Source organism: Leopardus geoffroyi, chromosome E2 (genome assembly GCF_018350155.1).
Source record: "Leopardus geoffroyi isolate Oge1 chromosome E2, O.geoffroyi_Oge1_pat1.0, whole genome shotgun sequence".
NCBI lineage: Eukaryota > Metazoa > Chordata > Mammalia > Carnivora > Felidae > Leopardus > Leopardus geoffroyi.
In genome coordinates, this window is record NC_059335.1 from 16676996 (window position 1) to 16704975 (window position 27980).

The 27980-nt window shown below is 36.7% G+C and overlaps 2 protein-coding genes across 2 annotated transcripts in view; both read right to left on the reverse strand.

The window, feature by feature from the left end:
* Positions 1-27979, reverse strand: part of LOC123578235 (zinc finger protein 383-like) — a 68414-nt gene extending 40435 nt beyond the window's left edge. Inside the window, exon 1 of the mRNA XM_045441059.1 lies at positions 27906-27979. Within this exon, the coding sequence (XP_045297015.1) occupies positions 27906-27938 (33 nt within the window). The 5' untranslated portion in view covers positions 27939-27979. The remainder of the gene's footprint in view (positions 1-27905) is intronic.
* Positions 1-27980, reverse strand: ZNF345 (zinc finger protein 345). Its single transcript, XM_045441137.1, has 2 exons — positions 27906-27980; positions 1-2515 (listed from the first exon to the last, which is right to left on the reverse strand). The coding sequence occupies exon 2, from the start codon at positions 2434-2436 to the stop codon at positions 997-999; it is 1440 nt and encodes a 479-aa protein (XP_045297093.1). The 5' UTR covers positions 2437-2515; positions 27906-27980; the 3' UTR covers positions 1-996.

Genomic DNA, 27980 nt, shown 5'->3' on the forward strand with positions numbered 1-27980 from the left:
AAAGGGACCATCAAGATAACTCTTTATAATGGTAAAATTTTCAATATTTGACAAAATAGGGGTTTGATAAAGACAGGTGAATACTTTGAAGCCAATAAAAGAGTAACCAATATATTTACAACGAATATTAAAGGCTGGTTATAGTATAGCACAATCACACTTTCTGTCAAAAACAATGATATGTAGTTGTAAAGAGTTTGCTCCAAAAGTTTGACAAAGATTGTCTATGACTGGTATGATTACAGATAACTATCTATTTTGTTCATATCTACATTAATATAGAGAAAAATTATTTTGCAAAAAGAGAAGTATAAACTTTATAAAAGGAAAATAAAGCAATCTTCCAAAACAAAAGATACAGATCCACAAGATATTAAAGGATACTTAAAAGTAACAGTAACTTAACACGAACAAAATGGAACACAGATACAAACACAGATATGCAAATTTAGAAACAAAGACTGACCCGATATCCATGCTTTATATGTATAAAAATATAACTTACCATCAAACAGGCAATAAAAAATACAAAAATATAGTTATTAAATAAATGGCATTCAAATGAGAAACAGGAAGAAGGCTAAATTTAGACCCTCAATAAATAATTTAAAATAATTTTGAGATGGATTAGTAATTCTGTATAATGCACAAAAAATTAAGAACATAAAAAAAAACAAAGGTAGCAGGATTAGCCCCCAAGTGAATTTTTCAATGTTTAAAATAAAGGCAAAATACAATAAATGGTTTTTTAATTTTTAATATTCACAAGTATGAATTTTCCAAAAGTAATGAAAGAATGAATATAGACAGAGATCTTCAGAGTGGTTTTTCTTTTCCTGTATAAATTCTTTCAGACTAAGTGGTAAAGCATAAGTAAGGCATTTGTACCTTAATTACATTTGTAGTGACTCTCACCAGTATGAATTTTCTTTTCTGTCCTGTGTCCTTCCTTAACCACATAATTCTAACTTACAGAGTTTCCAATTCACAGATCTACTACTCACCAGTATGACATTTTTTATGTTGCTGAATCTCTGAACCTCTCCCAAAAGCCTTTCCACATTCCTTACATTCATAAAGTTTCTCACCAGTATGAATTTTCTGATGTTGAGTAAGGCTTGAGCCAGTACCAAAATTCTTCCCACATTTCTTACATTCATAAGGTTTTTCACCAGTGTGTATTCTCTGGTGCCGATTAAGAGCTGAACCACTGCTGAAGGACTTTCCACATTCTTTACATTCATAGGGTTTTTCACCAGTGTGAATTAGCTGGTGTTGGATAAGTTTTGAGCCACTACCAAAGGCCTTGCCACATTCTTTACATTCATAAGGTTTCTCACCAGTATGAATTCTCTGATGTTGAGTAAGGTCTGAACCACTACTAAAGGCTTTCCCACATTCCTTACACTCATAGGGCTTCTCACCAGTGTGCATTCTTTGATGCTGAATAAGTTTTGAACCACTTCTAAAGGCCTTCTCACATTCCTTACACTCATAGGGTTTCTCACCAGTGTGAATTCTTTGATGTTGAGTGAGATCTGAGCCACTATTAAAAGCCTTCCCACATTCCTTACATACATAAGGCTTCTCACCAGTGTGAATTCTTTGATGTCGAGTAAGGGCTGATCCAAAACTAAAAGCCTTCCCACATTCATTACATATATACGGTTTTTCACCAGTATGAATTCTCTGATGCCGAGTAAGGGCTGAACCACTACTAAAGGCCATTCCACATGCTTTACATTCATAAGGTTTCTCACCAGTATGAATCCTTCGATGTTGAGTAAGGTTTGAACCACTGCCAAAGGCCTTTCCACAATCCTTACATTCATAAGGTTTCTCACCTGTGTGAATTCTGTGATGCCGAGTAAGGGCTGATTCAAAACTAAAGGACTTCCCACATTCCTTACACTCATAGGGCTTTTCACCACTGTGAATTATCTGATGTCGAATTAGGCCTGATCCAAAACTAAAGGCTTTCCCGCATTCTTTACATTCATATGGTTTCTCACCAGTATGAATTCTCTGATGATGGGTAAGGTTTGAGCCACTACCAAAGGCCTTTCCACATTCACTACATTCATAAGGTTTCTCACCAGTATGAATTCTTTGATGGTAAGCAAGGTTTGCACCACTACCAAAGGCCTTGCCACATTCTTTACATTCATAAGGTTTCTCACCAGTATGAATTCGCTGATGTCGAATAAGGACTGATACAAAACTAAAATCCTTCCCACATTCCTTACATTCAAGGAGTTTCTCATCAGTATGTATTCTCTGATGCTGGTTATTGAAAGTGGGCATGTCTTCAGAAGTAAATATCATTTGACTGAAATGTCCTTCCTGAGATTCCTGTTTTCTCTCAAACTGGCTTTTACATTCCCAATCACCTCTGAAACTTGAACACTCAATGCTGTTTTTTAAAAGTCTTTCCATTATCTCTCATCAGGATGATTCTACTCCATAAATATCCTTTTTCAGAAATAATTTCTTGGTCTCAACCTTGATTCACAGTCTGAAAGAAAATATAAAAGCAAACATTCACTTTTTTTGTGTTCTGGGAGGAAAAAAAACTTTTATAATAGAAATGAAAAGACTTAATTGAAACTAATTTTCATAAAAAGTGAGTAGTTTATACAGTTCTCAAATATGATGGGGCAACTTGACAAACAGATAAGGAAAGTAAAAAGAATGAGAAGTCACACTGGAAGGTAAAGAGATATTTAGGAAAATAGATTAGTCAGTTGTTCCTATAGTGATCTAAATAAAAAAAAAAAAAAAACCTTCAAACATTGGACCTTGATAAATATAAAGATGTCTAGGCTCTACCCCAATTTTGTAAGAGAATAAATCTAGCGTCATATACATTTTAAAATGTGGGTAATTACCAATTAACCCATTTCTTAGGGTTGTTTGGAGCACTAACTACACCTAGAAAAAAATCTAGGATAAATAGGTAACAAACATAAATTGCATAGAATCTGAAGGAAATAAAAGAGAATGTTACTTCAGATACAGCAGTATCCTGATGAAAGATTAATGTGATAAATGAACAATGAAGAAGGAAGAATCTATTGTGGTTAGAATGTGGCTTATTTATGCCATTTGATAAAATCCATGTTTGTGTAGGAAGTCTATGAAGCTAAGCTTGGGAGAGCAAAAAAGGGGATACATCAAAAGCTAATGTAATTGAGAATCTAGTTTTAAAATCTGAGAGAAAGGAATAGCAGATAGAGGTAATGTGGTACTATTGGCAGATTTCAAAGATGCAGATAAGTATTCTGAACCCCAGCTCCAATGATTATTGAATAATTCTGAAATCACACATAATGTATATATGTAGTTGTATAAAGTAACTGCACAGTGTTTAGTAGCTATTATTTTGTAAGACTTCTATGCCAGAAAAGAAACTAGGAAAATGAATGGATTTAAGACCAATTAAGTCCCTGAGCAAATATGTCAAGCCCCAAAAGGTGAAAACATCTGAGCTCCATTCTCTTCCTATAACACTCATACAGCAATCTTGTTTGAGGTTGGCCTAAATATGTCTTGAAATTGTTCTTTCCCTCTCTACTGTCAATAGATGATCCAGGCCAAAATTATCTTTTATTTGGACACAAAAGTAGCATTTTATCTAGCTGTCCGCCTTGCTAGTTTTCCACCCCTAACAGCCAGAGTGATATTCAGCCTGGCACTTTCATGTTCAAAATGCTTCAGTGGTTCCCACTGTTCTTAGGAAAAGACCCACAGTCCTTAACTTGGTCTTAACAATTCCTTAGCAACCTGCCTCCTGCATGCCTCTTCAACTTGCTACCTATTTCCTTTTAACAATAAACTACAGCTACATTGGTCTTCTCAGTTCTTCAAATGCACTAAACTTTAACCCCCCCCCCCCCCCCCCCACCAAACACACATGCCATGATTTCATCTGCCCTAAATAACCATCCATACCACCATCTCCACTGCCATCTCTTTTGGCCTTACAAGCTCCTGGCCATTGTTCAGGTCTCTGCTAAGTGGCATATCCTAATAAAAATCTTTTCTGAATATTCAATCTTAACTATGCACGTCTCACCATTATCTCACGAAGCACTTTGTTTTCTTCCATTCTTTGTGTTTTGTTTGGTAATGGGTGATTACACCTTTGTCTCCTACAATTGCAAATTTCATATTTGAATGTTTGCTTAATGTCCGTCTGCTACAGTAGAGCCAAACTTCAGGAAGGAAGGATAACCAATGTCTGTTACTTTAATCAACTTGAACCCTGGCACATACAAAAAGAGCAAAGTACATTTAGTGAATGCCTAATGTAGTAAGTTAGTTTCAAAATTCAAAATAAGTTAGTTTGAAAATAAACTTCTAAAAACAAGATTTCTCTAGAAAGAGAATACACTTTTCTCTCAAAGAGAACAAGTGGATCGCATGCAGTTTTTCCTGCCCTTTTAACAGACTCACTGAAATGAATGAAATGGATTTTTTTAAAAAAGGACCAAACCCACAAGGTCAAAGACAAGTAAAGAGGAGGTAGCAACAACAAAAACTTTTGAAGTGGGAAAGCATGAAGACAAATTAAGACTAGCTTAACAAACCAAAAATGATAAAACCTAACCCCAAAAATAAGGAAAAGGATGATTTATCCTGCAAAAGGCTAGGATCCTCACTAAATTCTAAAACTAGAAAGTGAATGGTTGTTGAGAAAAAGAGTATTTACTGGTTTCACAATATCACTGTACAGATTATTTACTAATTATAAAGGGAAAAATATACCTTTGTACTGGGAAGATTTAGTATTCACCACTTCTAACCTTCAGTTATAAAATCTGGCTATCACCAATAGTGCAACAACCTGACATTATTATGTGCCTCACATAATAGGCACATAATACATTACAATACATGCAATAATGCAATAAAACGTACACTGTCTTATCACCTACACAGCATGCTTGCCAAATCTAAAGGAGATTGCCATCTCTAAAGGAGAAAGCCATCAGAGAAATGGAGGTTGTTGAGACAATCTATAAGAAAACTGTCCTGAATTCTCTAAAACACTCAGTGTCCTATTAAAACAAAACAAAACAAAAAAAATGAGAGCCTGTTCTAGATTAAAGAGACTAAAGCATTGAAGAGGGCGTCTTTTGGGATGAGCACTGGGTGTTGTATGGAAACTAATTTGACAATAAGTTTCATATAATAAAAAAAAAATTTGTTTAATGTGAAAAAAAGAGACTAAAGAGACTCAACAACAAAAATAATGCATGAATCTTGATTGGATTGCAAACAAGCAACCAAATAAATGAACAAAAAAACAAACAAAATTACATCAGCTAAAAAAACAAAAAACACTTTGGGGAACCCCTGGAAATAATTGAACACGAAATGTTTGAGGTGATATTAACGAGTTAATGTAAATTTTCATAGATTTGTTATGTCATTGTTATTGTTTGGAAAATGTCCTTATACTTAGAAGATACATACTAAAAGTATTAACGGTAAAGTGTCCAGATGTCCCCAACCTGTATTCAAATGATTCAGGGGGAAAAAAGTGTGTGCGTGTGTGTGTGTGTGTGTGTGTGTGTGTGTGTGTGTTGTGTGTTTAGAAAGACAAAGCAAATGTGGCAAAATGATAACAATTGGTGATTTTAGGTGATGACTATATAGGGTACACTAAAATATTCTTCCTTTTAAAAAATATTTTTTTAATGTTTATTTTTGAGAGACAGAGAGAAAAAGAGCGAGCAGGGGAGGGGCAGAGAGGAAGACAGAATCTGAAGCAGGCTCCAGACTCTGAGCTATCAGCACAGAGCCTGACAAGGGGCTGGAACTCCTGATAGTGAGATCATGACCTGAGCCGAAGTTGGATGCTTAACTGACTGAGCCACCCAGGCGCCCCTGAAATATTCTTTCAAGTTTGCTGTATATTAGAAATTTTTCAAAGAAAACAGAAATTACAGATTGTTTTAGAAAATAGCATTTAAGAAATTTTCCAGACCTGAAGGATATGAATCTCCACATTTAATGGACTTACTTGATACCTAGCATAAAAAATAAAAATGATTCACACTAAGATATGTTTTACATTAGGTTTCAGGACACTAGGAACAAAGAAAAGAACTTAAAAGGCTCCAAAGAGTAAAAACAGGGCATCAATAAAAGAGCAGGAATCAAAATGGCTTTGAAGTTCTCAACAATATTCTATTTTTTTAAAAAAAAATTTTTTTTAACGTTTATTTATTTTTGAGACAGAGACAAAGCACGAACGGGGGAGGGGCAGAGAGAGAGGGAGACACAGAATCGGAAACAGGCTCCAGGCTCTGAGCCATCAGCCCAGAGCCCAACGCGGGGCTCGAACTCACGGACCGTGAGATCGTGACCTGAGCTGAAGTCGGACGCGCAACCGACTGAGCCACCCAGGCGCCCCTCAACAATATTCTAAACCAGAAGTCATAACCTTAAAATTCTAAAGAAAAATATTTCAAGTAGAATTCATGTCCTGTGAAAGAACAAATATACTGGTTGAAAAGCCCTTTTCAGATATACTAGAATTCACAAGTTTAACACATTTATCCATTCTTACATGCCACCTACACAAAAAAACAATTTTGATAATTTCACGTTTTCTTAGAGTAAGCCAAGAAACAGGAAGGCATGAAATCCAAGAAATAAAAACTGAACAAAGAAGAAGGGAACAGAATTCAAAAAGTAGGCAAAATATAGAATAGTGGGCAGAGAAGAACAAAGGATTGTAGGAGGGCTGTCTAAACATAGGAAATGCCAAATTTCCCAAAAATTTGTTTTCTAAAAGACTGAGTATGAATTAGTGATAGTTAAATGGACAACCACATTCAACAAAACAGGCAACATTACATAGCAAATAAAGTTGTACAGCAAAGTAAACATGACTCATACCTCAGTTATGAATAAATTCATGATAAAGAGTAATGAGCTTTAGAATGAGAGAAGATATTTATTTACATTTATTTACTTTTGAGAGACAGAGACAGAGCACAAGTGGGGGAGGGGCAGAGAGAGAATGAGACACAGAATCTGAAGCAGGTTCCAGGCTTTGAGCTGTCAGCACAGAGCTCAACGTGGGGCTTGAACTCACAAACCGTGAGATCATGACCTGAGCCAAAGTCAGACACTTAACCAACTGAGCCACCCAGGTGCCCCGAGAGAAGATATTTATAAAATATTTTTTTATCAAAAACCTAGTATCCAGAATATAAAGATCTTTTTCAAATCATTAATTAAGTTAAGCTAAAAGATCCAAGAGAAAAGGAACCACTAAATAAATAAGAAGATATCTGTTATCTAATAAAGAATTAGTCTTGGGGCGCCTGGGTGGCGCAGTCGGTTAAGCGTCCGACTTCAGCCAGGTCACGATCTCGCGGTCCGTGAGTTCGAGCCCCGCGTCGGGCTCTGGGCTGATGGCTCAGAGCCTGGAGCCTGTTTCCGATTCTGTGTCTCCCTCTCTCTCTGCCCCTCCCCCGTTCATGCTCCGTCTCTCTCTGTCCCCAAAATAAATAAACGTTGAAAAAAAAATTTTTTTAAAAGAATTAGTCTTGTATTTGTCCCAGGTTTCTAGATCATAGTTTCTAAAACTCTTGGAATTTCCTAAGTGATATAAGTGTCTTTCATATTGGATCACACTTGAGTTTATGCTAATGAGGTAACTCATGTTGTGCCTGTATAGGTAGCTTCAGCATTGGAGGTGGTCATCAGAAAGACTGAGCCAGCCCAACCTCTGGGAGTGCAGAGTGAAGCTAGAGACAGAGATCAATTATGCAGGCAGTAATTAAGCATTCATGTCACAGTGGAACCCCAATAAAAAGCCTGGACACTGAAGCTCAATATAACTTTCTGGCAGATAAACACATTGATGAACCAGAAAGGTAATGTACCCTAATTCCACAAGGAAAGTCTACAGAAACCATAGATAGTTGGGTTCCTTCCAGATTTTGCTTATGTATCTCTTCATTTGGCTATTCCTGATTTGTATCCTTATGGTTTATAATAAAACTTTAATTCTGAGAATAGTGCTTTTCTGAATTCCAAGAGTCATTCTAGTAAATTATTAAACCTGGCAGTGAGGGTGGTCACAGGAACCCTTTCTCCATAACAAGATTTGTAGCCAGTTGGTCTAAAGTAGGGAGAGGTAAACATTTAGCTAAAACCTGTGGAGTCTGACACCAACTCAGGATGGTTAGTGACAATTCAACTGCAGTTCACCAGTTGGGGTTAAAAACAGAATAACATCCCATGTGCACAGACTGGAAAACTTAGGAGTGTTAAAAGATAGCAAAACTCCTCAAAGCAATCTGCAGATTCAATGCAACCTCTATCAAAATTTCAATGGTCTTTCTGGAGAAATGAAAAGCCAATCTTCAAATTCATATGGAATGGGCCCGGAATAGCCAAACAAAATTGCAAAAGAAAAACAGAGTATGAAGATCTACCTCCCAGTTTCAAAACTTACAAACAAAAAGCTACAGTAACCAAAACACTGCACACTGACACAAGGATAGATCTATGGACCAATTGGATAGAACTCAGAATCCAGAAATAAACCTAAACTTCTATGACCAATTGCCTTTCAACAAGGATGACAAGTCCATTCAATGGGGAAAAGAAAAATATCTTTAACAAATGGTGCTAGGACAACTGGATAAATATATGCAAAAGAATGAAATCAGATCCTCTATCTCAATTCACATAAAAAATTAACTCATGAAAATGGACCTACTTCTTTACACTACACACAAAAATGAAATCAAAATTAATTAAGGACCTAAATGTGAGAACTGAAACCATAAAAATCCTAGAAGAGAGCACAGGCAGTAATTTCTCTGACATCAGCCATAGCAACATTTTTCATAATGTCTCCTGAGACAAGGAAAATCAAAGCAAAAACAAACTATTGGGACTACATCAAAATAAACAGCTTCTGCACAGCAAAGGAAACAATCAATAGAAATAAAAGACAACCTACTGAATGGGAGAAGATATTTTCAAATGACATATCCAATAAAGGACTAGTACCCAAAATATATAAAGAACTTTTATAACTCAACACCCAAAAGACAAATAACCCAATTTAAAAAACGGGCAGAACCCATGAAGATACATTTCTCCAAAGAAGACTTACAGATGGCCAACAGATGCTCAACATCACTCATCAGCAGGGAAAAGTAAAAAAAAAAAAAAAAAAAAAGTAAAAACCACAACAAGATATCACTCCACACTTGTCAGAATGGCTAAAATCAACAACAAAGAAACAAAAAGTGTTGACGAGGATGTGGAGAAAAAGGAACCCTTGTGCACTGTTTGTAGGAAAACAAATTGGTGCAGACACTGTGAAAAACAGTATGGAGACTCCCCCAAAATTAAAAATACAATGATCCAGTAATTCCGCTAGTGGGTATTTACCCAAAGAATATGAAAACACTAATATGAAGATATATGCACCCCTATGCTTAATGCAGCATTATTTATAATAGCCAAATTATGAAAGCAAGTCAAATGTCCACCAATAGGTGAATGTACAAAGAAAATGTGGTGGGATATCTGGGTGGCTCAATCGGTTAAGTGTCCAACTCTTGATTTTGGCTCAGTCATGATCTCACAGTTCATGAGTTCGAGCCCCAAGTTGGGCTCCGTGCAGACCATGCAGAGCCTGCTTGGGATTCTCTCTCTCTCTGCCCCTCCTCTACTCACGCTCTTTCTCTCTCCCAGAAATAAGTAAATAAACGTATAAAAAGTTTATTTATATGTATATATACATATATTTATATGTATTTTATATGTATATATACATATTTATATTTATTTAGTTAATTTATATGTATATGTGTACTTATGTGGTACATATATATACAATGGAATATTACTCAGCTATAAAAAATCTTGCCATTTGCAACAACATGGATGGATATAGAGGATGTAACACTGAGTGAGTTAGTCAAAGATAAATACCATATGATTTCACTCATGTGTAATTTAAGAAGCAAAACAAAGAAAGAAAAAAGAGAGACAAACAAAAAACCAGACTCTTTTTTAAAAATTATTTTTAAGAGAGAGAGAACACAAGCAGGGGAGGGGAAGAAAGAGAGAGAGGGAGACACAGAATCTGAAGCAGGCTCTAGGGGAGAGGCAGAGAAAGAGAGGGAGACCAGAATCTGAAGCAGGCTCCAGGCTATGAGTTGTCAGCACAGAGTCCAATGTGGGACTCAAACTCACAGACCATGAGATAATAACCTGAACCAAAATCAGATGCTTAACTGACTGAGCCATCCAGGTGCCCTTGGGTTATTATTTTTAAGATATATTTTTTGGTCAAATATTGTGGAGTGCTTCTGTGAGGGTGGTTTCAAATGAGTTCAACATTTAAATAAGTAAACTGACTTGTGAGTAAATGAATATAGCAGACTGCCCTTCTTAATGTGTGTGTGGGCCTCATATAATCAATTGAAGGCCTGAATAAAACAAAAGTCTGAGTGAATAAAGGGAATTTCTCCTGCGTGACTGCTTTCTAGCTGGGCCATACGTTTTCTCCCTGCATTTAGAATCAAACTGAAACATTAGCTCTTCCCAGATCTCAAGTTTGCTGGCCTTTGGACTGGAACGACACCATCAGCTCATCTGGTTCTCTAGCTTGTGGACTGTAGATCTTGGGGCTTACCGTTCTCCATTACTGCATTAAAATGATTCCTTATTATAGCTTTATGAATTTCCTATTGGTTCTGATTCCCCAGAGATTCGAATCTTCCTCCCCTTCATCTATCTATCTATCTATCTATCTATCTATCTATCTATCCATCTATCTATAAACACATATGTGTGTGTGTGTGTGTGTGTGTGTGTGTGTGTGTGTGTGGTGTTTAAGTAAGAATCATTGTACATGTACAGCAGTATCTAGAGAGACTAACCTTTTTTGGCTTTTCTTAGTACAACTGAAAAGAAGAGTTTGAGAACATTCAAGAAAATTATTTTCCCTAAGTGAGAATAAACTTCCATTTTTTCCATGATATCGTTGGCTAATTTTATGTTTTTATATCTTCCCTGTAGACTTAACTCCAAACTATTTTGGTTAAGAACATTAGCTCTGAAGTCTGACAAATCCAGCTTTCAATCCAGGTCCTAAAATCCAATTCTTAACACTTACGTCCTTGGGTAAATTATTTACCCCACTAAAACTCTATTTTCTCATCTTAGAATATTGGCAAGAAATTATCAGTTTCTAAGGTATTATATACAGACCCTTATACACAATTAAGCTCAAGAAATGGTATTTTAATTTTTCAATCATCCTTATCTTACGCTATGTGGTTATTTTGTGTAAGTCCACAAAATCATAATAAAGAGTGTTCTGTTAGACAGTCTATTCAGTGTATTGTCAGATCACCTATTACTTTTTTGCTTTTGATTCCCTATTATAATTGTATTGGAATTTCATTTTAAATTTTATTGTTTTTAAGATACAACTTTAAAAAATGATTTAATGTATACATAAGTGGCAATATATGACAAGCATACCAATGTACTGAGGAAGGGAGTGCTACATTCTTGTTTTATGTTCAAAGTCTACATATGATTTGAGGGGTGCCCAGGTGGCTCAGTTGGTTAAGTGTCTGACTCTTGGTTTTGGCTCAGGTCATGAGCTCATGGTTCACAAGATCAAGCCCTGCTGTCAATGCAGAGCCTGCTTGGGATTCTCTCTCTCCCTCTCTCTGTCCCTCCCTCACTGGTTCTCCCTCTCTCTCTCTCTCTCTCAAAATAAATAAACATTTAAAATCTACACATGATTTGAGAAATAGGCACACAAAGTCATCTGTAGGTAAGTCATCTTTCTTGGATGTCTCTAAACTCCTCTTTTCAACAGCACCAACAAGAGCTAAAAGAGGTTAATCTCTATAAATAGTGATGTATCCCTAGAGTTAAAAATACATTGCTTGAAGTTGTAATGGGTCATCACTGTTGGCTTCTGTCCCAGAGACCTAGATCTATATAACTCTTTTTAAGTTTATTTACTTATTTAAGTAATCTGTACAGTCAACATGGGGCTTGAACTCACAACCCCAAGATCAAGAGTCATCTGCTGGCCAGCTGAGCCAGCCAGGCACTCCTAGATCTATATAATTCTTAGAAAGAGTTATACCAGTGATGTTCATTTCTTCAGACTGTAAGGCTCTTAAATGTCTTATCCTTCCCAAAAATCCCATCTGATCATACAAGAATCAGTGAACAGAGATTGATCTAACTTTAAATTAGCATCATATCATGATGTACTTAATCTTATTTTTTTTAGCTTTATTTTTCTTTGATCTTTCCTTTTCAGAGAAAAGCACAACCAACATAACCCAGTCTATTTCTACAACATATACTAAAGAGTCATCCTTTATTTGAAAAGAAAAAAAAGGGCAAGGTGAGTATTTAGAAAATTGTTAGAGCTTACTCTACTTTCCTTTGTATTTTCGCAAGAAAAAGTCATGTTATATATAAAGGACACCCTTCACGGACATATTTCATGGTTTCCTGGACATAGCACTGTGTCACTGAAGGTGCTAATGGGCAATATAGTGTTCCATACATCAATTTACCTTCTCATCTCTTGGGAAACCTGGGGAGGGGATACACTTTACTAAATTCAAACCTAGAATATATTTTATACATGCCTGAATGTACAAAACTTTAAATTTTAAAAAAGAAACTGTATTTTCTCCAATTTATCTGATAAAACTAATATAGCCATGATGCCAAATAAGAAAATGCCTATATGTAAAAGAATAATTTCAGGCTGATCTAACTTATGAACATATTTACAAAAATTGAAAACAAAATTCTAGCAAACCAGATACAACAAAAAAAGATTATAACTAAGTTTGTTTTAGTCAAAGAAGATAAGATTCCTCCAACATTAGAAAATATGTTAATATAAGGACACCTGGGTGGCTCAGTCAGTTGAGTGCCCGACTCAGGTCATGATCTCACAGTTCATGAGATTAAGCTCTGAGTCCTGCTCTGCACAGACAGTGCAGAGCATGCTTAGGATTCTTTCTCTCCCTCTCTCTATGCCCCTCCCCACTCACTAGCACTCACTCTCAAAAAAATTAACATAAAAAAAGAAAATATATTGGGGTGCCTGGGTGGCTCAGTAGGTTAAGCATCTGACTTTGGCTCAGGTCATGATCTCATGGTTCCTGAGTTCGAGACCCACGTCAGGCTCTATGCTGACAGCCCAGAGCCTGAAGCCTTCAGAGTCTGTGTCTTCCTCTCAGTCTCTGCCACTCCCCTGCTCACACTCTGTCTCTCTCTCTCTCAAAAATAAACATTAGAGAAGACTTAAAAAATAAAATATGTTAATATAATTAACTACATTAACAGATTAAAAAGAAAAGGCACAATTTAATAGGCAGAAAATAATTCAATGAAATTCAACATCCAATTATTAAAAAGAAAAAAAACTTAAAAGCCTGTGAATAGAAGGAAATTTCCTTATACAGATGAATGGTACCTATAAAATATAGGAAAAAATATACCAAATGATGAAATAGTAAGTGCAAGTCCTTAAAATTTGTAGCAAGTAAAATATATAAAGCATTGAAAAACAAGAAATGAAACTAACATTTGCAGATCTTATGACTGCCTATAAGGAAACAATGCAAAAGATTCTCTAACAGACGTTATATTTAGAAAGAGATTTTGCAGAAGTCTCAGAAATAAACCAGAAAACAAAGGCCAACTTCATCTCTACAAACCAGCAACAAAATTAGAAAAATACAGTTTATTTAGGGCATCTGACTGGTTCAGTCAGTAGGGCGTGTGACTCTTGATCTTAGAGTCATAAATTGAAGCCCCATGTTGGGTGTAGAGAAGAAAAGAAAGAAAGAGAGAGAGAGAGAGAGAGAAAGAAAGGAAGGAAGGAAGGAAGGAAGGAAGGAAGGAAGGAAGGAAGGAAGGAAGAAAGAGAAAGAAAGAAAGAAACTAGACAAAAAGAAAAAATTACATTTTATTTATAAATAGCATCACACAAAATACTGAGAAATGTATAATATATGGACAGAATTATAAAAGTGGACTGAGTTATTAAACAATACCTAAATATATAGAATGTCATTTCTTATTAAAAGGAAGCATCAATTTTATAAAGCCACCAATTCTCCTAAGTAATCTATGTATTTAATGCAATTGTAACCAAAATCACAAATTTTTCATAGACCTTTACAAGATGATTTTCTAACCTATATACAGAAGACTAAGGGGCATTCCTTAAAAATAAGTTGGAAGGACTTGCTCTATCAGATATCAAGATTTACTATCATACAATACTGACTGTAGCATTGGCACAGAGAATAAAATAGAGAACTATGTCACAGAAGACTGAGCCAAGAATACACTCATACACAGAAACTTATGAACCTGGCACGACAACAGTGAACAAAAGATGGATTCTCCAAAAAAAGCTGTTAAAAAAATCAGATATCCATATACAAAGGGATAATATCTCTATCTCACACCATACATAAGTTAAAATTAACTTAAAATTTTTTTAATGTTTATTTATTCTTGAGACAGAGCATGAGTGGGGGAGAGGCAGAGAGAGAGGGAGACACAGAATCCTTAGCAGGCTCCAGGCTCTGACCTGTCAGCACAGAGCCCAATGTGGGGCTCAAAACCACAAACTGTGAGATAATGACCTAACCTGAAGTCGAATGCTTAACTGACTGAGCCACCCAGGTGCCCCTAACTTTAAAACTCTTTAAAGACTATATGCTAGTTATCAACTTATTGCCTCTCAGATCCCCAATTCATCCTTTACTGCCTACTTTGTAAATGCAGACAGATCAGGTCTATTTGAATATTTTCCTTTGTCAGCACAATGTTAAGCTTTGTCAGTAAAAGATGTTTGTTTTTAATTTTTATTTTTGAGAGAGAGAGACAGAGCATGAGGAGAGGCAGAGAGAGAGGAGAGGCAGAGACAGAGGGAGACAGAATCCTTAGTAGGCTCCAGGCTCTGAGCTGTCAGCACAGAGCCCAATGCGGGGCTCAAACCCACAAACCGTAAGATCATGACCTAAGCCAAAGTCAGATATTTAACTGACTGTGCCACCCAGGCGCCCCAAAGAAAAAGATGTTAGAAAGACACTGCAGGTAGACTATTCCCTCTAGATTCTGGCATGCTTGCCTGTCAGGCTTGTCCAGTGCCCTCGTGCAGCACATGAAGCTGCCCACGTGCCCAGCTCCTGCAAGTTGGATGGCTTTACCTGGTTCCCTCAGTGTAAGCAACTCCTCTAGCTCCCAGCTCTTAAAGCACAAGGTGGCCAATAACATCCATTAGCCAGCAGTTTTCTCTGGCAGTTTTGTAGCACATGCTCCTGGTAAGACTACACACCCTACCCTAGAGGGCAGATTTCCAGCAAATTCCAGAGGAGGTACTTCCAACAAGTGCTGCTAGTGCAGCATCAAGGCAGGGATAGGACCTTAGAGAGGCAAACGAGGTATCTAGAACACAAAATTTAAGCAAACACTCACTCAGGTGCCAACCCTGCACTTCTATGACCCTGAGAACGAGTACCCCCTTACGAATGAGGCAACTAGGGTGCCAAATTTGAGGCACTCCTACTCAAGGTCATGAAAGTGTAGAGCTGATATCTGAGAGTGACTGCTTCCTTAACTTTTGCACCCTGATACCTTAGTGGCCTCACCTTAGTCCCAACCCTACACCACTGTGACTACTCTGTCATTTAGTGAACCACAACTGTGCCCTCTCCAACAAGGTCTGGATTTCAGCCCTGGGCTTCCTTGGGAACTCCATTTCAACCATTAAAGTGATGGCAAGGGGCGCCTGGGTGGCGCAGTCGGTTAAGCGTCCGACTTCAGCCAGGTCACGATCTCGCGGTCCCGTGAGTTCGAGCCCCGCGTCGGGCTCTGGGCTGATGGCTCAGAGCCTGGAGCCTGTTTCCGATTCTGTGTCTCCCTCTCTCTCTGACCCTCCCCCATTCATGCTCTGTCTCTCTCTGTCCCAAAAATAAATAAACGTTGAAAAAAAATAAATAAATAAATAAAGTGATGGCAGCTTTTTATATATGCTATTCATATGGTCTTTAGTGTGCTCTTTACGGATTACTAGACAATCCTATGTTACTCCAGTCTCATTAGTTAATAATTCTTCATATTGAACTTCCCCAGTTCAAATTATTATGTGTTTCCTGTCTCTTGATGAGATCCTGACAGCAACAGAATTGGTACCTAAAGTGGTCCCAGGAGACAGGCCTGTAAAGATGGGATTTGGGGATTAGTTAGGTCATGCCTTTCAGCCATTCCTTACATCTTTGTTGCACTGAACTATTCTATCCTTTTCCAAATGTTTACTAATCCTTTGGGCTTGACTACAGATAAAGCTCCTTGTGGATAGCATTTGGGATGCTAAAAATCCATGGCATGCAGTGGGATCACAATTAATCAAGCTGTGGTTGATCGTGATAAAATGCCGACTAAAGCGTATATCTTGGGAGCCATATATCTTGACCTTTATTGTAGTAATGATGACTTATAAGGGCTGTGGTGTGAAATGTGAATTCATGTGAGTTCATTCCAGTGCTTACAAAGAGAAATTGACAAGATTGGGTCTGTTAACTCTGAGTTCAAGTCACAGTCTTGAGAACCAGAGCACATCCATGCAAATCCAAAGAGTCTCCATTTCTTGAACTCACAGGGCTGATATTGCTGAAAATCAAACATAAAATTCTGCAGGCTGCTGACTTATGATAATAGTTGAATTCAGTCTTGCCATATTTTTCATGTAAAAGTTAGAGGACTAATTGGTAAAAAATTTGATCCTTAGGGGCTCCTGGGTGGCTCAGCCAGTTAAGCGTCCAACCTCGGCTCAGGTCATGATCTCACTGTCCACAGTCTGTGGGTTCGAGCCCCACATCAGGCTCTGTGCTGACAGCTCAGAGCCTGGAGCCTCCTTCGGATTCTGTGTCTCCCTCTATCTGCCTCTCCCCTGCTCGTCCTCTCTCTCTCTCTCTCTCAAAAATAAATAAACATTAAAAAAAAATTGTTGCTTAAATATGGAATGGGGACATCTAGTTGGGACCCAGATGAAACTGACAATCTTGAGCCCCCCCACCAAGTCTTTTGGGGACTCTCTTAACAGTGGAAGTAACTTGCAATCCAGTGTCTGGGAAAGTAGCTTTCCTCTGATTGAAAATCCTATGATAGCATCACCTGGAGCAGTAACTTAAAAGGTCATGCTCATTCTCCTCAAGATACAACAGAACCATTCTGATGCCATTAGACCTATAACAAGGGTCCAACCTCAACATGTTCCAGGGAAACAGATTTATGCTATGAGCCAGGAGGAAATAACATACTATTAGTTTGCTAGGGCTTCCATACCAAAATACCACAGACTGGGTGGTATAAACAACAGAAATTTATTTGCTCACAATTCTGAAGATTAGAAATCCAAGCACGAGGTGTTGGAGAGTTTGGCTTCTTTTGAAGCCTCTCTCCCTGGTTTGCAAATAACCACCTTCTCACTGTCCTCACATGGTCTTTCCTCTGTACATGAGCATCCCCCGTGTCTCCTTTTGTGTCTAAATTTCCCCTCATAAAAGGGTATCAGTCAGGTTGGTTTAGAGTCCCCCCTAACAGCCTCATTTTAACTTAATTATCTCTCTAAAAGACCTATCTCCAAATACAGTCACATTATAAGATACTGGGAGTTAGTGCTTCTACATATGAATTTTGGAGGGACACAATTCAGTGCATAATATTCACTAAAACAAGGGTTCTGGGAGCAGAGTGACATGTTCCAGCTGTACCTTTTTGTATAGTTTTAACTTTTGGAACCATGTTAATGCTTTACCAATTCCTATAATCAAATCAGTCAGAATGAACCGATAATTTTTGAAAAGTCAAACACATACAAACAGGAACAAATAAATCTAAATGTATTTCAAATGAATAATACAACTGCACTGAAGGAGGGAATAAAAAAATGAACCCAAGTAAATTTGAACACAGTATTTTAACTATTATCCTTACTCTAAACAAAGAGAACTATAAACAAATACTGAACTACACTTAGTATTTGATATTTGTTATTGTATAGGTTAGCAGTTCCAAAACTATTTTTGTATATTCTAGAATTGAACAAATTAGTAAATATAATGAGCATGTGAGAGTCAGGTTTTTAATTATTGGAGAAGGAAGATATAAATGTGGAACAGGATAAAACTAGAATGAATACTATAGTCCTAGCAACCAGATCTTGGTTTCTAAACATTCTTTACTGCAAGGAACCAGGCTCTTTAGAGAAATGGTTCAATTCTGGCTGGAGCTAAGAGAGTATCTGGATACGAGCCTATTGCAACTTGTTGTGCCAGAAAGTAAGGAAAGTCTCAAAGAATCATATAGAAAGTTAAAAGGATGCAGAAGTCACCCTGAATAGGCTACTGGTGGCCAAATCCAGAACAATTAGAGTATCAGACTAGTAAAAGATTATACCTCATTGAGCAAAATAAAAATCTATGAATTTATACTGACATAACAAATGAATAAGTAAGTAGCGAAGAAGGGACCACTCTTCTTTATGATAAAATGTCAATTAATTAATATAGACAAAATGATGGAAGTAAAAAAACCAAAAACCAAAACAAAACAAATAAAACAAAAAAAGTCTTGAAAGCATCATAGTAATAATGGATCCAGAAAGTAATACCAATGGATGCTAGAAGTAGTATGTGAAAGTTTGTGGAAAATCATTTACACTTTTAACATATCTCCCATATGCAACATAACATTACAGAGACAACTATTACCTTTATAGTGAAAAAACATAATAGATACTACCTTAACCAATTATCAAAGTCAACATCTCCAAATACGGGACAAGTCAACATGAGGTATCCCGATAGGATGCACTGAGAAGGATACAATCACTTTTGTTGTATTCCTGCCATAAATTTTATAACCTGAATATAAGTATTAGGAACCATAAGACAAACCCTAACTGAGGGACATTTTACAAAATAACTTGCCTACCCTCTTCAAAAATGTCAAGGTCATGAAACACAGAGAAAGACAAACTCTTCCAGGTAAAGAAGACTACAAAAAGACATATTAAATTCAATAATTCAATGTGTGATCCTAGACTGTATCCTGGACAGTGCCTGGGGATAGAGGATGAGGGTAGAGTGAGTTGCTACAAAGAAATTAGGACTAGTGAAAAATCTTGAATATAGACTGTTAAATAACTGTATTGCATAATTGCTAAAATTTCTTACTTTAATAAGTGTACTGTGGTTATATAAGAGAATGCTCTTGTTCTGAGGAAATAACACACTGACGTGTTTAAGAGTAAACAAGCAAACATCCACAACTTATTCTTAAATAGTTCAGGTAAAATGTGTGTATTGTGTAAGTGTGTGTGCACATGTATATATAGAGAGAACAACTGCAAGCACATATAGGAATGATAACATAGATAGGGCAAAATAAAACTATTGGTGAGTCTGAGTAAAGAGTACACAAGACTACTTTGTATTATTCTTGTAACTTTTCTACAAGTTTGAAATTTAATCAAAATGGAAAAGTTACCCAAAACAAGACATATTATTAATAATTCTCACGTTAAATATGAAACTAAATAGAAATACAAGATACTAGAAATGAAGTAAAAAGGAGAGCAATATATATATAAAAAAAAAAAAAACCTGGACATGGGAAAATTACAAAGATAAAAATTAGTAACACTGAACGTTAAAAAATAAAATAAAACTGATCAGAATTCAATATTCTAACAAAAGAATCTCAAAAAACAGCAGGAAAGGATTAATGTAGATAAAAACAGACTACAAAAAATTTAATAAAGTATGTAAGATTCACAAAACTCAAGGCTTGCTTTTGAAAAACATGAAGACTGCTGATTAAGCATGTGTGTATACTATATGCTTTAGGTTTTCTCCCAAAACATTGCTAAAATGACCAATGACAGTTTCATATTAATTGCTGGCAAGAGCACAGGTATGGCAGGGTAGCTCGTCTGGTTTCGGGGGGTCTAGCTAAAGTTCCAGGCATTGTTGACTGCCTCCTTCAAAATCATCCCTCCTCTACTTCCTTGCTACAAGACTGGTTTTGTTTTTATTTTTGATAGCTATAGTACCCAGCAGCTCCAGAAAATGAATCATGATTCGCCTAAGTCAGTGATTAACTCTCACTGCAATCAGAATCAATTGGGTAGCTTTTTAAAAATGTTTATTTATGGGGCGCCTGGGTGGCTCGGTCGGTTAAGCGTCCGACGTCGGCTCAGGTCACGATCTCGCGGTATGTGGGTCCGAGCCCCGCGTCGAGCTCTGTGCTGACTTCTCAGAGCCTGGAGCCTTTTCGGATTCTGTGTCTCCCTCTCTCTCTGACCCTCCCCCGTTCATGCTCTGTCTCTCTCTGTCTCAAAAATAAATACAGGTTAAAAAAAATTTTTTTTTAAATGTTTATTTATTTTTGAGAGAGAGAGAGAGAGAGAGAGACAGCACAAGCTGGGGAGGGGGCAGAGAGAGAGAGAGAGGGAGAGGGAGACACAGAATCCAAAGCAGGCTCCAGGCTCTGAGCTGTCAGCACAGAGCCCTGCACAGGGCTCAAACTCACAAACTGTGAGATCATGACCTGGGCTGAAGGCAGATGCTTAACCAATTAAGCCACCCAGGCGCCCCAATTGGGTAGCTTTTAAAAAATTCTAGAGCTTGAACCCCACTGCAGACAAATTGCATCTCAGTGTTTTTCTTGTCACCTTGTATGAGCTTTTAAGTCATTAGTTCTCAACTGTGGATAGCATTCTAGAATCATCAGTGCTTTTTTTAAAATGATGATGCCTAGGCCATATCCCAGATGAATTAAAATCAGAATTGCTGTGGGTGGGACCCAGACATCAATAACCAAGGTTAAGAATAACTAGATTAAATTAAAAGAAATCATTAATCCTCTGTCCCTATTTGTTGCAAGTGCTTTTTTGCACCTTATGTAGCCTTAAGTAAACTAACTAGAAGTGGAGAAACAGGTTCTGTCAGAGACAGCTAGGAGTACTGTGAAGTGAACAAGCTATTGTGAAGTTTAACTTGGAAATATTTACTGAAGTTTAAAATATGTGTACTCTATTGTCCCCATAATTTTACTCTTATTATATACCTTAGAGAATGCCTGTACATAAATATTCACTGGAACAGTGCTTGCCACAGTGATAACTATATAAAATCTAAATGTTTAAAAACCAAAGAATGATTAAACATACCACAGTACTACAAAATATGGCTTTACGTGAAGCAATTAAAGTGAGATAGTTCTATACTTATGTGAACAATTCTCCACACAGAATAATAAAGCAAATTTCAAAATAGTAACAATAATTACCAAACAACTCACACTAAGTGGAAGTTCTAAGTGAATGTGCTAAGAATCCTGTTCTAAGGATTTTACATGAACCAACTTAAACCTTGGACCAATTCTATAATGCAGTTACTTTCCACATTTTGCAGGATATACTTATAATTCTGTTCATATAGATAAACTTTTAAATATTTAAATATTTAAATAATATAACACCAAGAAGGTAATGCAAAGTAATGGAAAAGGAAATAAATTATTACTGGATAAAAGACACTGGAACAATACTGAGTAAATGAAAAATAATTGAATTTAGATCCTCAATACACAGCAAAACAAACTTAAAATGGATTAAAAGTTATGTATATAAGAGAATTGAAATGTATAATCCTGGCTCTTAATGATTTACAAGGCATTTGGGGAGCAAAATTTGCCTGTAAGATCCTTCGGAGAATAAGGCTGGATACATCATGCTCCCGGATTTTAAAGTACTGTATATGACTGTTTTGATATAGTAATCAAAAAAGTATGGTATTGGCATAAAAACAGACACACAGATCAATGGAACAGAATACAGACCCAGAAATAAACCTATGCACCAAAAACCCAAAAATAAACTATGGTCAAAAAGTTTACAACATAGGATCCAAATATATACAAAAAGGAAAGGACAGTCTCTTTAATAAATGGTGTTGGAAAAACTAGACAGCCACATGGAAAGAGTGAAACTAGATTACTATCTTAACACCATATAAAAAATTAATTCAAAATTATTTTACTGGAATGTAAAACCTGAAACCATAAAACTCCTAGAAGAAAACAGAGGCTGTTAGCTCCTTGACATTGGTCTTAGATATTATTTTTTGGATATAACCCCATAAGCAAAGGCAACAAAAGCAAAAATAAACAAGTGGACGGGCACCTGGGTGGCTCAGGTTAAGGGTCTGACTCTTGATTTCAGCTCAGGTCATAATCTCACAGTTCGTGGGGTCAAACCCCATGTCAGGCTCTGCAATGAGCATGAAGCTTGCTTGGGATTCTCTCTGCCTCTGCCTCTCCCCCATTCGCGCATGAGAGTGCACACACACACACACACACACACACACTCTCTGTAAATATTTTTTAAAAAGTGGACTATATCAAACAAAAAAAAATCTTCTGAATAGTAAAGGAAATAAAAAGGGGAGAATAAAAAGGGGAGAAAATATTTGCAAATCATACATCTGACAAGGGTATATGATAATATCCAAAATATATAAAGAAAGTATAACTTGGGGCGCCTGGGTGGCGCAGTCGGTTAAGCGTCCGACTTCAGCCAGGTCACGATCTCGCGGTCCGTGAGTTCGAGCCCCGCATCGGGCTCTGGGCTGATGGCTCAGAGCCTGGAGCCTGTTTCCGATTCTGTGTCTCCCTCTCTCTCTGTCCCTCCCCCGTTCATGCTCTGTCTCTCTCTGTCCCAAAAATAAATAAACGTTGAAAAAAATAATAATAATAAGTAAATAAATAAAATAAAATAAATAAAAAAAAAAAGAAAGTATAACTTAATAGCAAAAAACCTATTTTACTTTAAAAATGGGAAGAGAATCTGAATAGACATTTCTCCAAAGAAGACATACAGATGGCCAACAGGTACATGAAATGATACTCAACATCACTAACCATCAGGGAAATGCAAATCAAAACTACAGTGAGATATCATCTCACAATTGTTAGCATGGCTATTATCAAAAAGACAAGGAATAACATGTTGAGGAAGATACGGAGAAAAGGGAAGGAACACTTATACACTATTGGTAGGAATGTAAATTGGTGTAGCCACTACAGAAAACAGTAAGGACTCAAAAAATTAAAAACAGAATTCCCATATGAACCAGCAATTCCACTTCTGAGTATCCAAAGAAAATGAAAACACTAATTCAGAAAGACATATGAGACCATGTTCACTGCAGCATCGTTTACAATAGCCAAGATAGTTTACAATCTGAGTGACCCATGATGGATGAATAAAGAGATTTTATATTATTATTCGGTCATAAAAATAAGTGAAATCTTGCCATCTATGACAACATGGATGGACCTCAAGGTCATCATCCTAAGTAAAGTAAGTCAGACAAAATAAATACCATATACTTTCCCTTACATGTGGAATTTATTTTTTTTAATGTTTATTTTTGAGAGTGTGTGAGTGGGGGAGGGGCAGGGGGGCACGGACAGAGGATCAGAAGCAGGCTCCATGCTGACAGCTGAGAGCCTGATGTGGGGCTCGAACTCATGAACCGGGAGATCATGACCTGAGTCAAAGTCAGACACTTAACTGACTGACCCACCCAGGCACCCCTCACTTACATATGGAATCTGAATAAAGGCCAACCTTGTAGACACAGAAAACAGTTGATAGTTGCCAGAGACCAGGGTGGGGGATGTGAAATGGGAAAAAGGGGCTCAAGAGGTCAAACTTCCAGTTGTAAAAGAAAGAAGTCATGGGCGGTTAATAATATTGTATTGCATATTTAAAAGCTGCTAGTAGCGTAAATCTTAAAACTCTTCATCACAGGAAAAAATTATGTATGCTGATGATATTAACTAGACTTACTATGAGGTCATTTCAAGATATATACAAATACCAATACACTATGTTGTACATCTGAAACTAATATAATGTTACATGTCAATTATACCTCAATTTAAAATAAAAGATCCTTTGGGAACCACCAAAAGGCCTTTAGTTAAGGGCTTTAAACTGTTATTGATATAAAGTTCCCAAGAATGAGAAATAGAGAAAGGGAGCTAACATTTACCGAACTTCTGATGTGTACCAAGTGTTCCACACATATCTGATTTCATTCTCAACACTGAGAATGAGAGCCTCTCATTTGCAGGTTAAACAGCTCACAGGTGGTGCAGCTGAGATCAGAAGCTACATCTGATACCAGAGCCCATACTTTTTACACTGTGTTATTGAGAGAATAGCATAGGTAAAATAATCTGAGATATGGTGTTTCTTTCTTTTCCTGAAGGAGCCAATATTTAAACTAAACAGTTAGTGAGAACAGATGGCAAAGATGCAGAGGCAGAAACTACCTGACAAAGGATAGTGGAGGGTAGTAGGAAGAGGTAAGGGCAGTTATAAAACATAGTATGAAGAGAACAGTAAAAGTACCATACAAAACAGAATTGATTGGACCAAAATGTTATTAAAATAAAAATATTAGACAGTAAGCATCTATCTGTATCTAAGTCTATACCTACTTTTTTTAAGATTTTATTTTTAAGTAATTTCCACACCCAATGTGGGCTCAAACTCATAGCTCTGAGATCAAGAGTTGCATGTTCCACTGACTGAGCCAGCCAGGCGCCCCTTCCTAATTTTTATATCCCTACTTCCTTTCTCTCTCTTTTTTTAATGTTTTTATTTATTTTTAAGAGACAGAGAGAGCGCAAGCACGAGTGGGGGAGGGACATAGACAGACAGGGAGACACAGAATCTGAAGCAAGTGGAGCCTGCTTCAGACACAGAATCTGAAGCAACTGGACCCTTCAGGATCTACAGGATCTGAAGCAGGCTCCAGGCTCTGAGCTGGCAGCACAGAGCCCAACGCCAAGGCTTGAACCGGTGAACCGTGAAATCATGACCTGAGCCGAAGTCAGATGCTTAACCGACTGAGCCACACAGACGACCCAATGTCCCCAGTTTCAAAAATGTATTTGAGAAGACTAAGAATTAAAGAAAAAAAATGTTTTAATAATATACAAAGGTCATAGGTAATAGGTACTCAATATCAAAAACACAGGCTAAAATTATTACTAGGATTGATCATTATTTGAAGTGCTCAGATTCCTGGCACTCAATGCAAAAAGGAAATACTATAGAATGGATTATATAATTCCTAATTGCCTGGGAATATTTACAGGAGATAAGCAAGACCTTGTTGAGAAACAATAAGAAGACCTAAGTCAATTGAGAGGCTTGTATTATTAGAAGATTCCCCAAATTTCTTTTTTTTTCAAGATTTTAAAAAATGTCTTGGGGTGCCTGGGTGCCTCAGTCAGTTAAGCATCCAACTTTGGCTCAAGTCATGATCTCATGGGTTATGGGTTTGAGCCCTGCATTGGGCTCTGTGCTGACAACACAGAGCCTGGAGACAGCTTCAGATTCTGTGTCTCCATCTCTCTCTGCCCCTCCCTTGCTCACTTGCTCTCCGTCAAAAATAAACATTAAAAAACTTAAAATGTCTTTTATTTATTTTAAGAGAGAGGGAGAGAGAGGGCAGAGAGAGGCGAGAGAGAGAATCTCAAGCAGGCTCCACACTGTCAGTGCAGAGGTGAATGGGGGGTGCAATCTCACAAACCATGAGATCATGACCTGAACCGAAATCAAGAGTTGGACATTTAACCGACTGAGCCATCCAGTCACCCCAAGATTCCCCAAATTTCTATTTATACAATTATAGATACAATGCAATTCAATCTAAGTCACAAAAGGTGCCTGAGTGCAGCCAAGCTATTTCAAAAATTTATATGGAAATGCATAAGAACACAAACAGCCAAGACACTCTTGAGGAACAAAAGAGGACTTGCTCTAAATATTATAAAGTTACAGCGAATAAGATAGCATAATATTGCTGCAAGGAGAGAAAAATAGAGCAATGGAACAGAATATAATCTCCCAAAATACATGTAGACATAGGTGGTCACTTGATTTTTTTTACTAAAATGGTATTGTCAGTGTAGAAAGATGAACTTTTCAATAAATGATACTGGAACAATTGGATACCCACATGGGGGATAAAATGAAATTAAATCACTACCTACAGGAATCAATTCCAGGTAGTGTAAAGACCTACATGTTAAAACCAACGGCTAGAAAACTTTTAGAAGAGAACATGAGAAAATCTTCATTACCTCTACATAGCAGAAAATTTCTTAAACAAGAACTAACTACGAAAAAAGATTCCTTACATTTAAATCCAGAACCTCTATATTCATCAAAAGGCACCAGAACCTCTATATTCATCAAAAGGCACCAGAATGAAAAACTAAGCCAGAGCAGAAGAAAATATTTAGTCACTATTATACAGAAGATATATACACATATATATATCAATTGCTATAATCAGAGAAAAACAACCCAATTAAAATTTGGCAAAACATTTGAACAAGCATTTTACAAAAAAGGACGCCCAGGTGGGCAAGAATTGGTGTTACATTTCATTGATAATAAAGGAACTATCAATTAAATGTGATAACATTAGACAACCACCAAACTGTCAAAAATTTCAAAGTATGATGATGCCAAGGGCTGGCATGGATGTGGAGCAAAAGGAACCTTTGTGAACTGCTGATACAAGTAAAACACTTGCACAGTATCTTTAGAGAACAGTTTGACGTTGTCTAAGTAAAACTGAAGATGTACAATTTCTATCCCTCAGCAACTTAACCACAATTTTAGTATATATGCTAAAGAAATGCAAGCACATGTGTACCAAAATATGCGCACAAAATACTAGTGGTCACAATGCTTGTTATGACCAAAAACTGGAAGTCAAATATCCATGAAAAACAGAAAGGATAAATAGTAAATTGTGATGCTATCATACAAGATAATATATATATATATATATATATATATATATATATATATATATAGCAATGGAAAAAATTAACTGTAGTTACAGGAAACATGAATGAAGCTCACATTTTTTTATTAAAAAAAACACAAAAGAATGTCTACTCATACAAAGAGAGAAAATAGACATAAACTAAACCTATATGATTTTGGAATGCATACATAGGTACTAAAATTCTCATGTAAGGCAAAGAAAACATCACAGTGGTTATCACCAGAGGAGCACAGTTATTTGTGATTGTGGAGGGGTACATCAGAGGTGTCTTTAGAGATAGTTGTATTTTATTTCTTAGGTACTCCCTACATGAGTCTTTACAATTATATATTAAACAATACAAATAAGTAGGATATGCTATTTCTGTATCTAATTTAAGAGCAAAAAAAATAAGCCAGAGGCATTCAAAAAAAATACGCACTTCTAAAAATGTTTCAAATATTAAATCATGTGGGAAAAAACTTAAATTTAATTTTATGTAAAAAATGTAGGCCATAATGGTAAATGCTGAATGAATTCAATTTTTAAAAATCACATTTTATATATGTACATAAAACATAGTGGGGAGAAAATACAAAAAAGTAAGCATTGGTTTTTAACTGGGAATGGACATTTTCTTCAAAAGATGTACTTCTGAAATTGTTTAAAATAATCATATTTTACTTTTACAAGTAGGAGGAAACAGTATTTTTTTTAAGACAGCATAAAGGAAAATTAAACCATTTGACAACTTAGTAAGAGAAAATCAGGTGTGTGAGGGGTTAGGGTGTGCAGTCACTCACATTTTATCAAAGGGGAAATTCCAGGGATCAAGTCACCTGATGGACAAGAATTTTCAAGAGGAGAAAAGCAAGTCAAGTCCTGACAAAGAAAAGGGGAAGGGGAAACAACACAACAAACTACCTTGCAGGAGCCTTGTGGATTTTCAACAGCCATTCTTTCCTCCACTCTGGAAGCGTCTGTGCAAGCAAAGCAGAG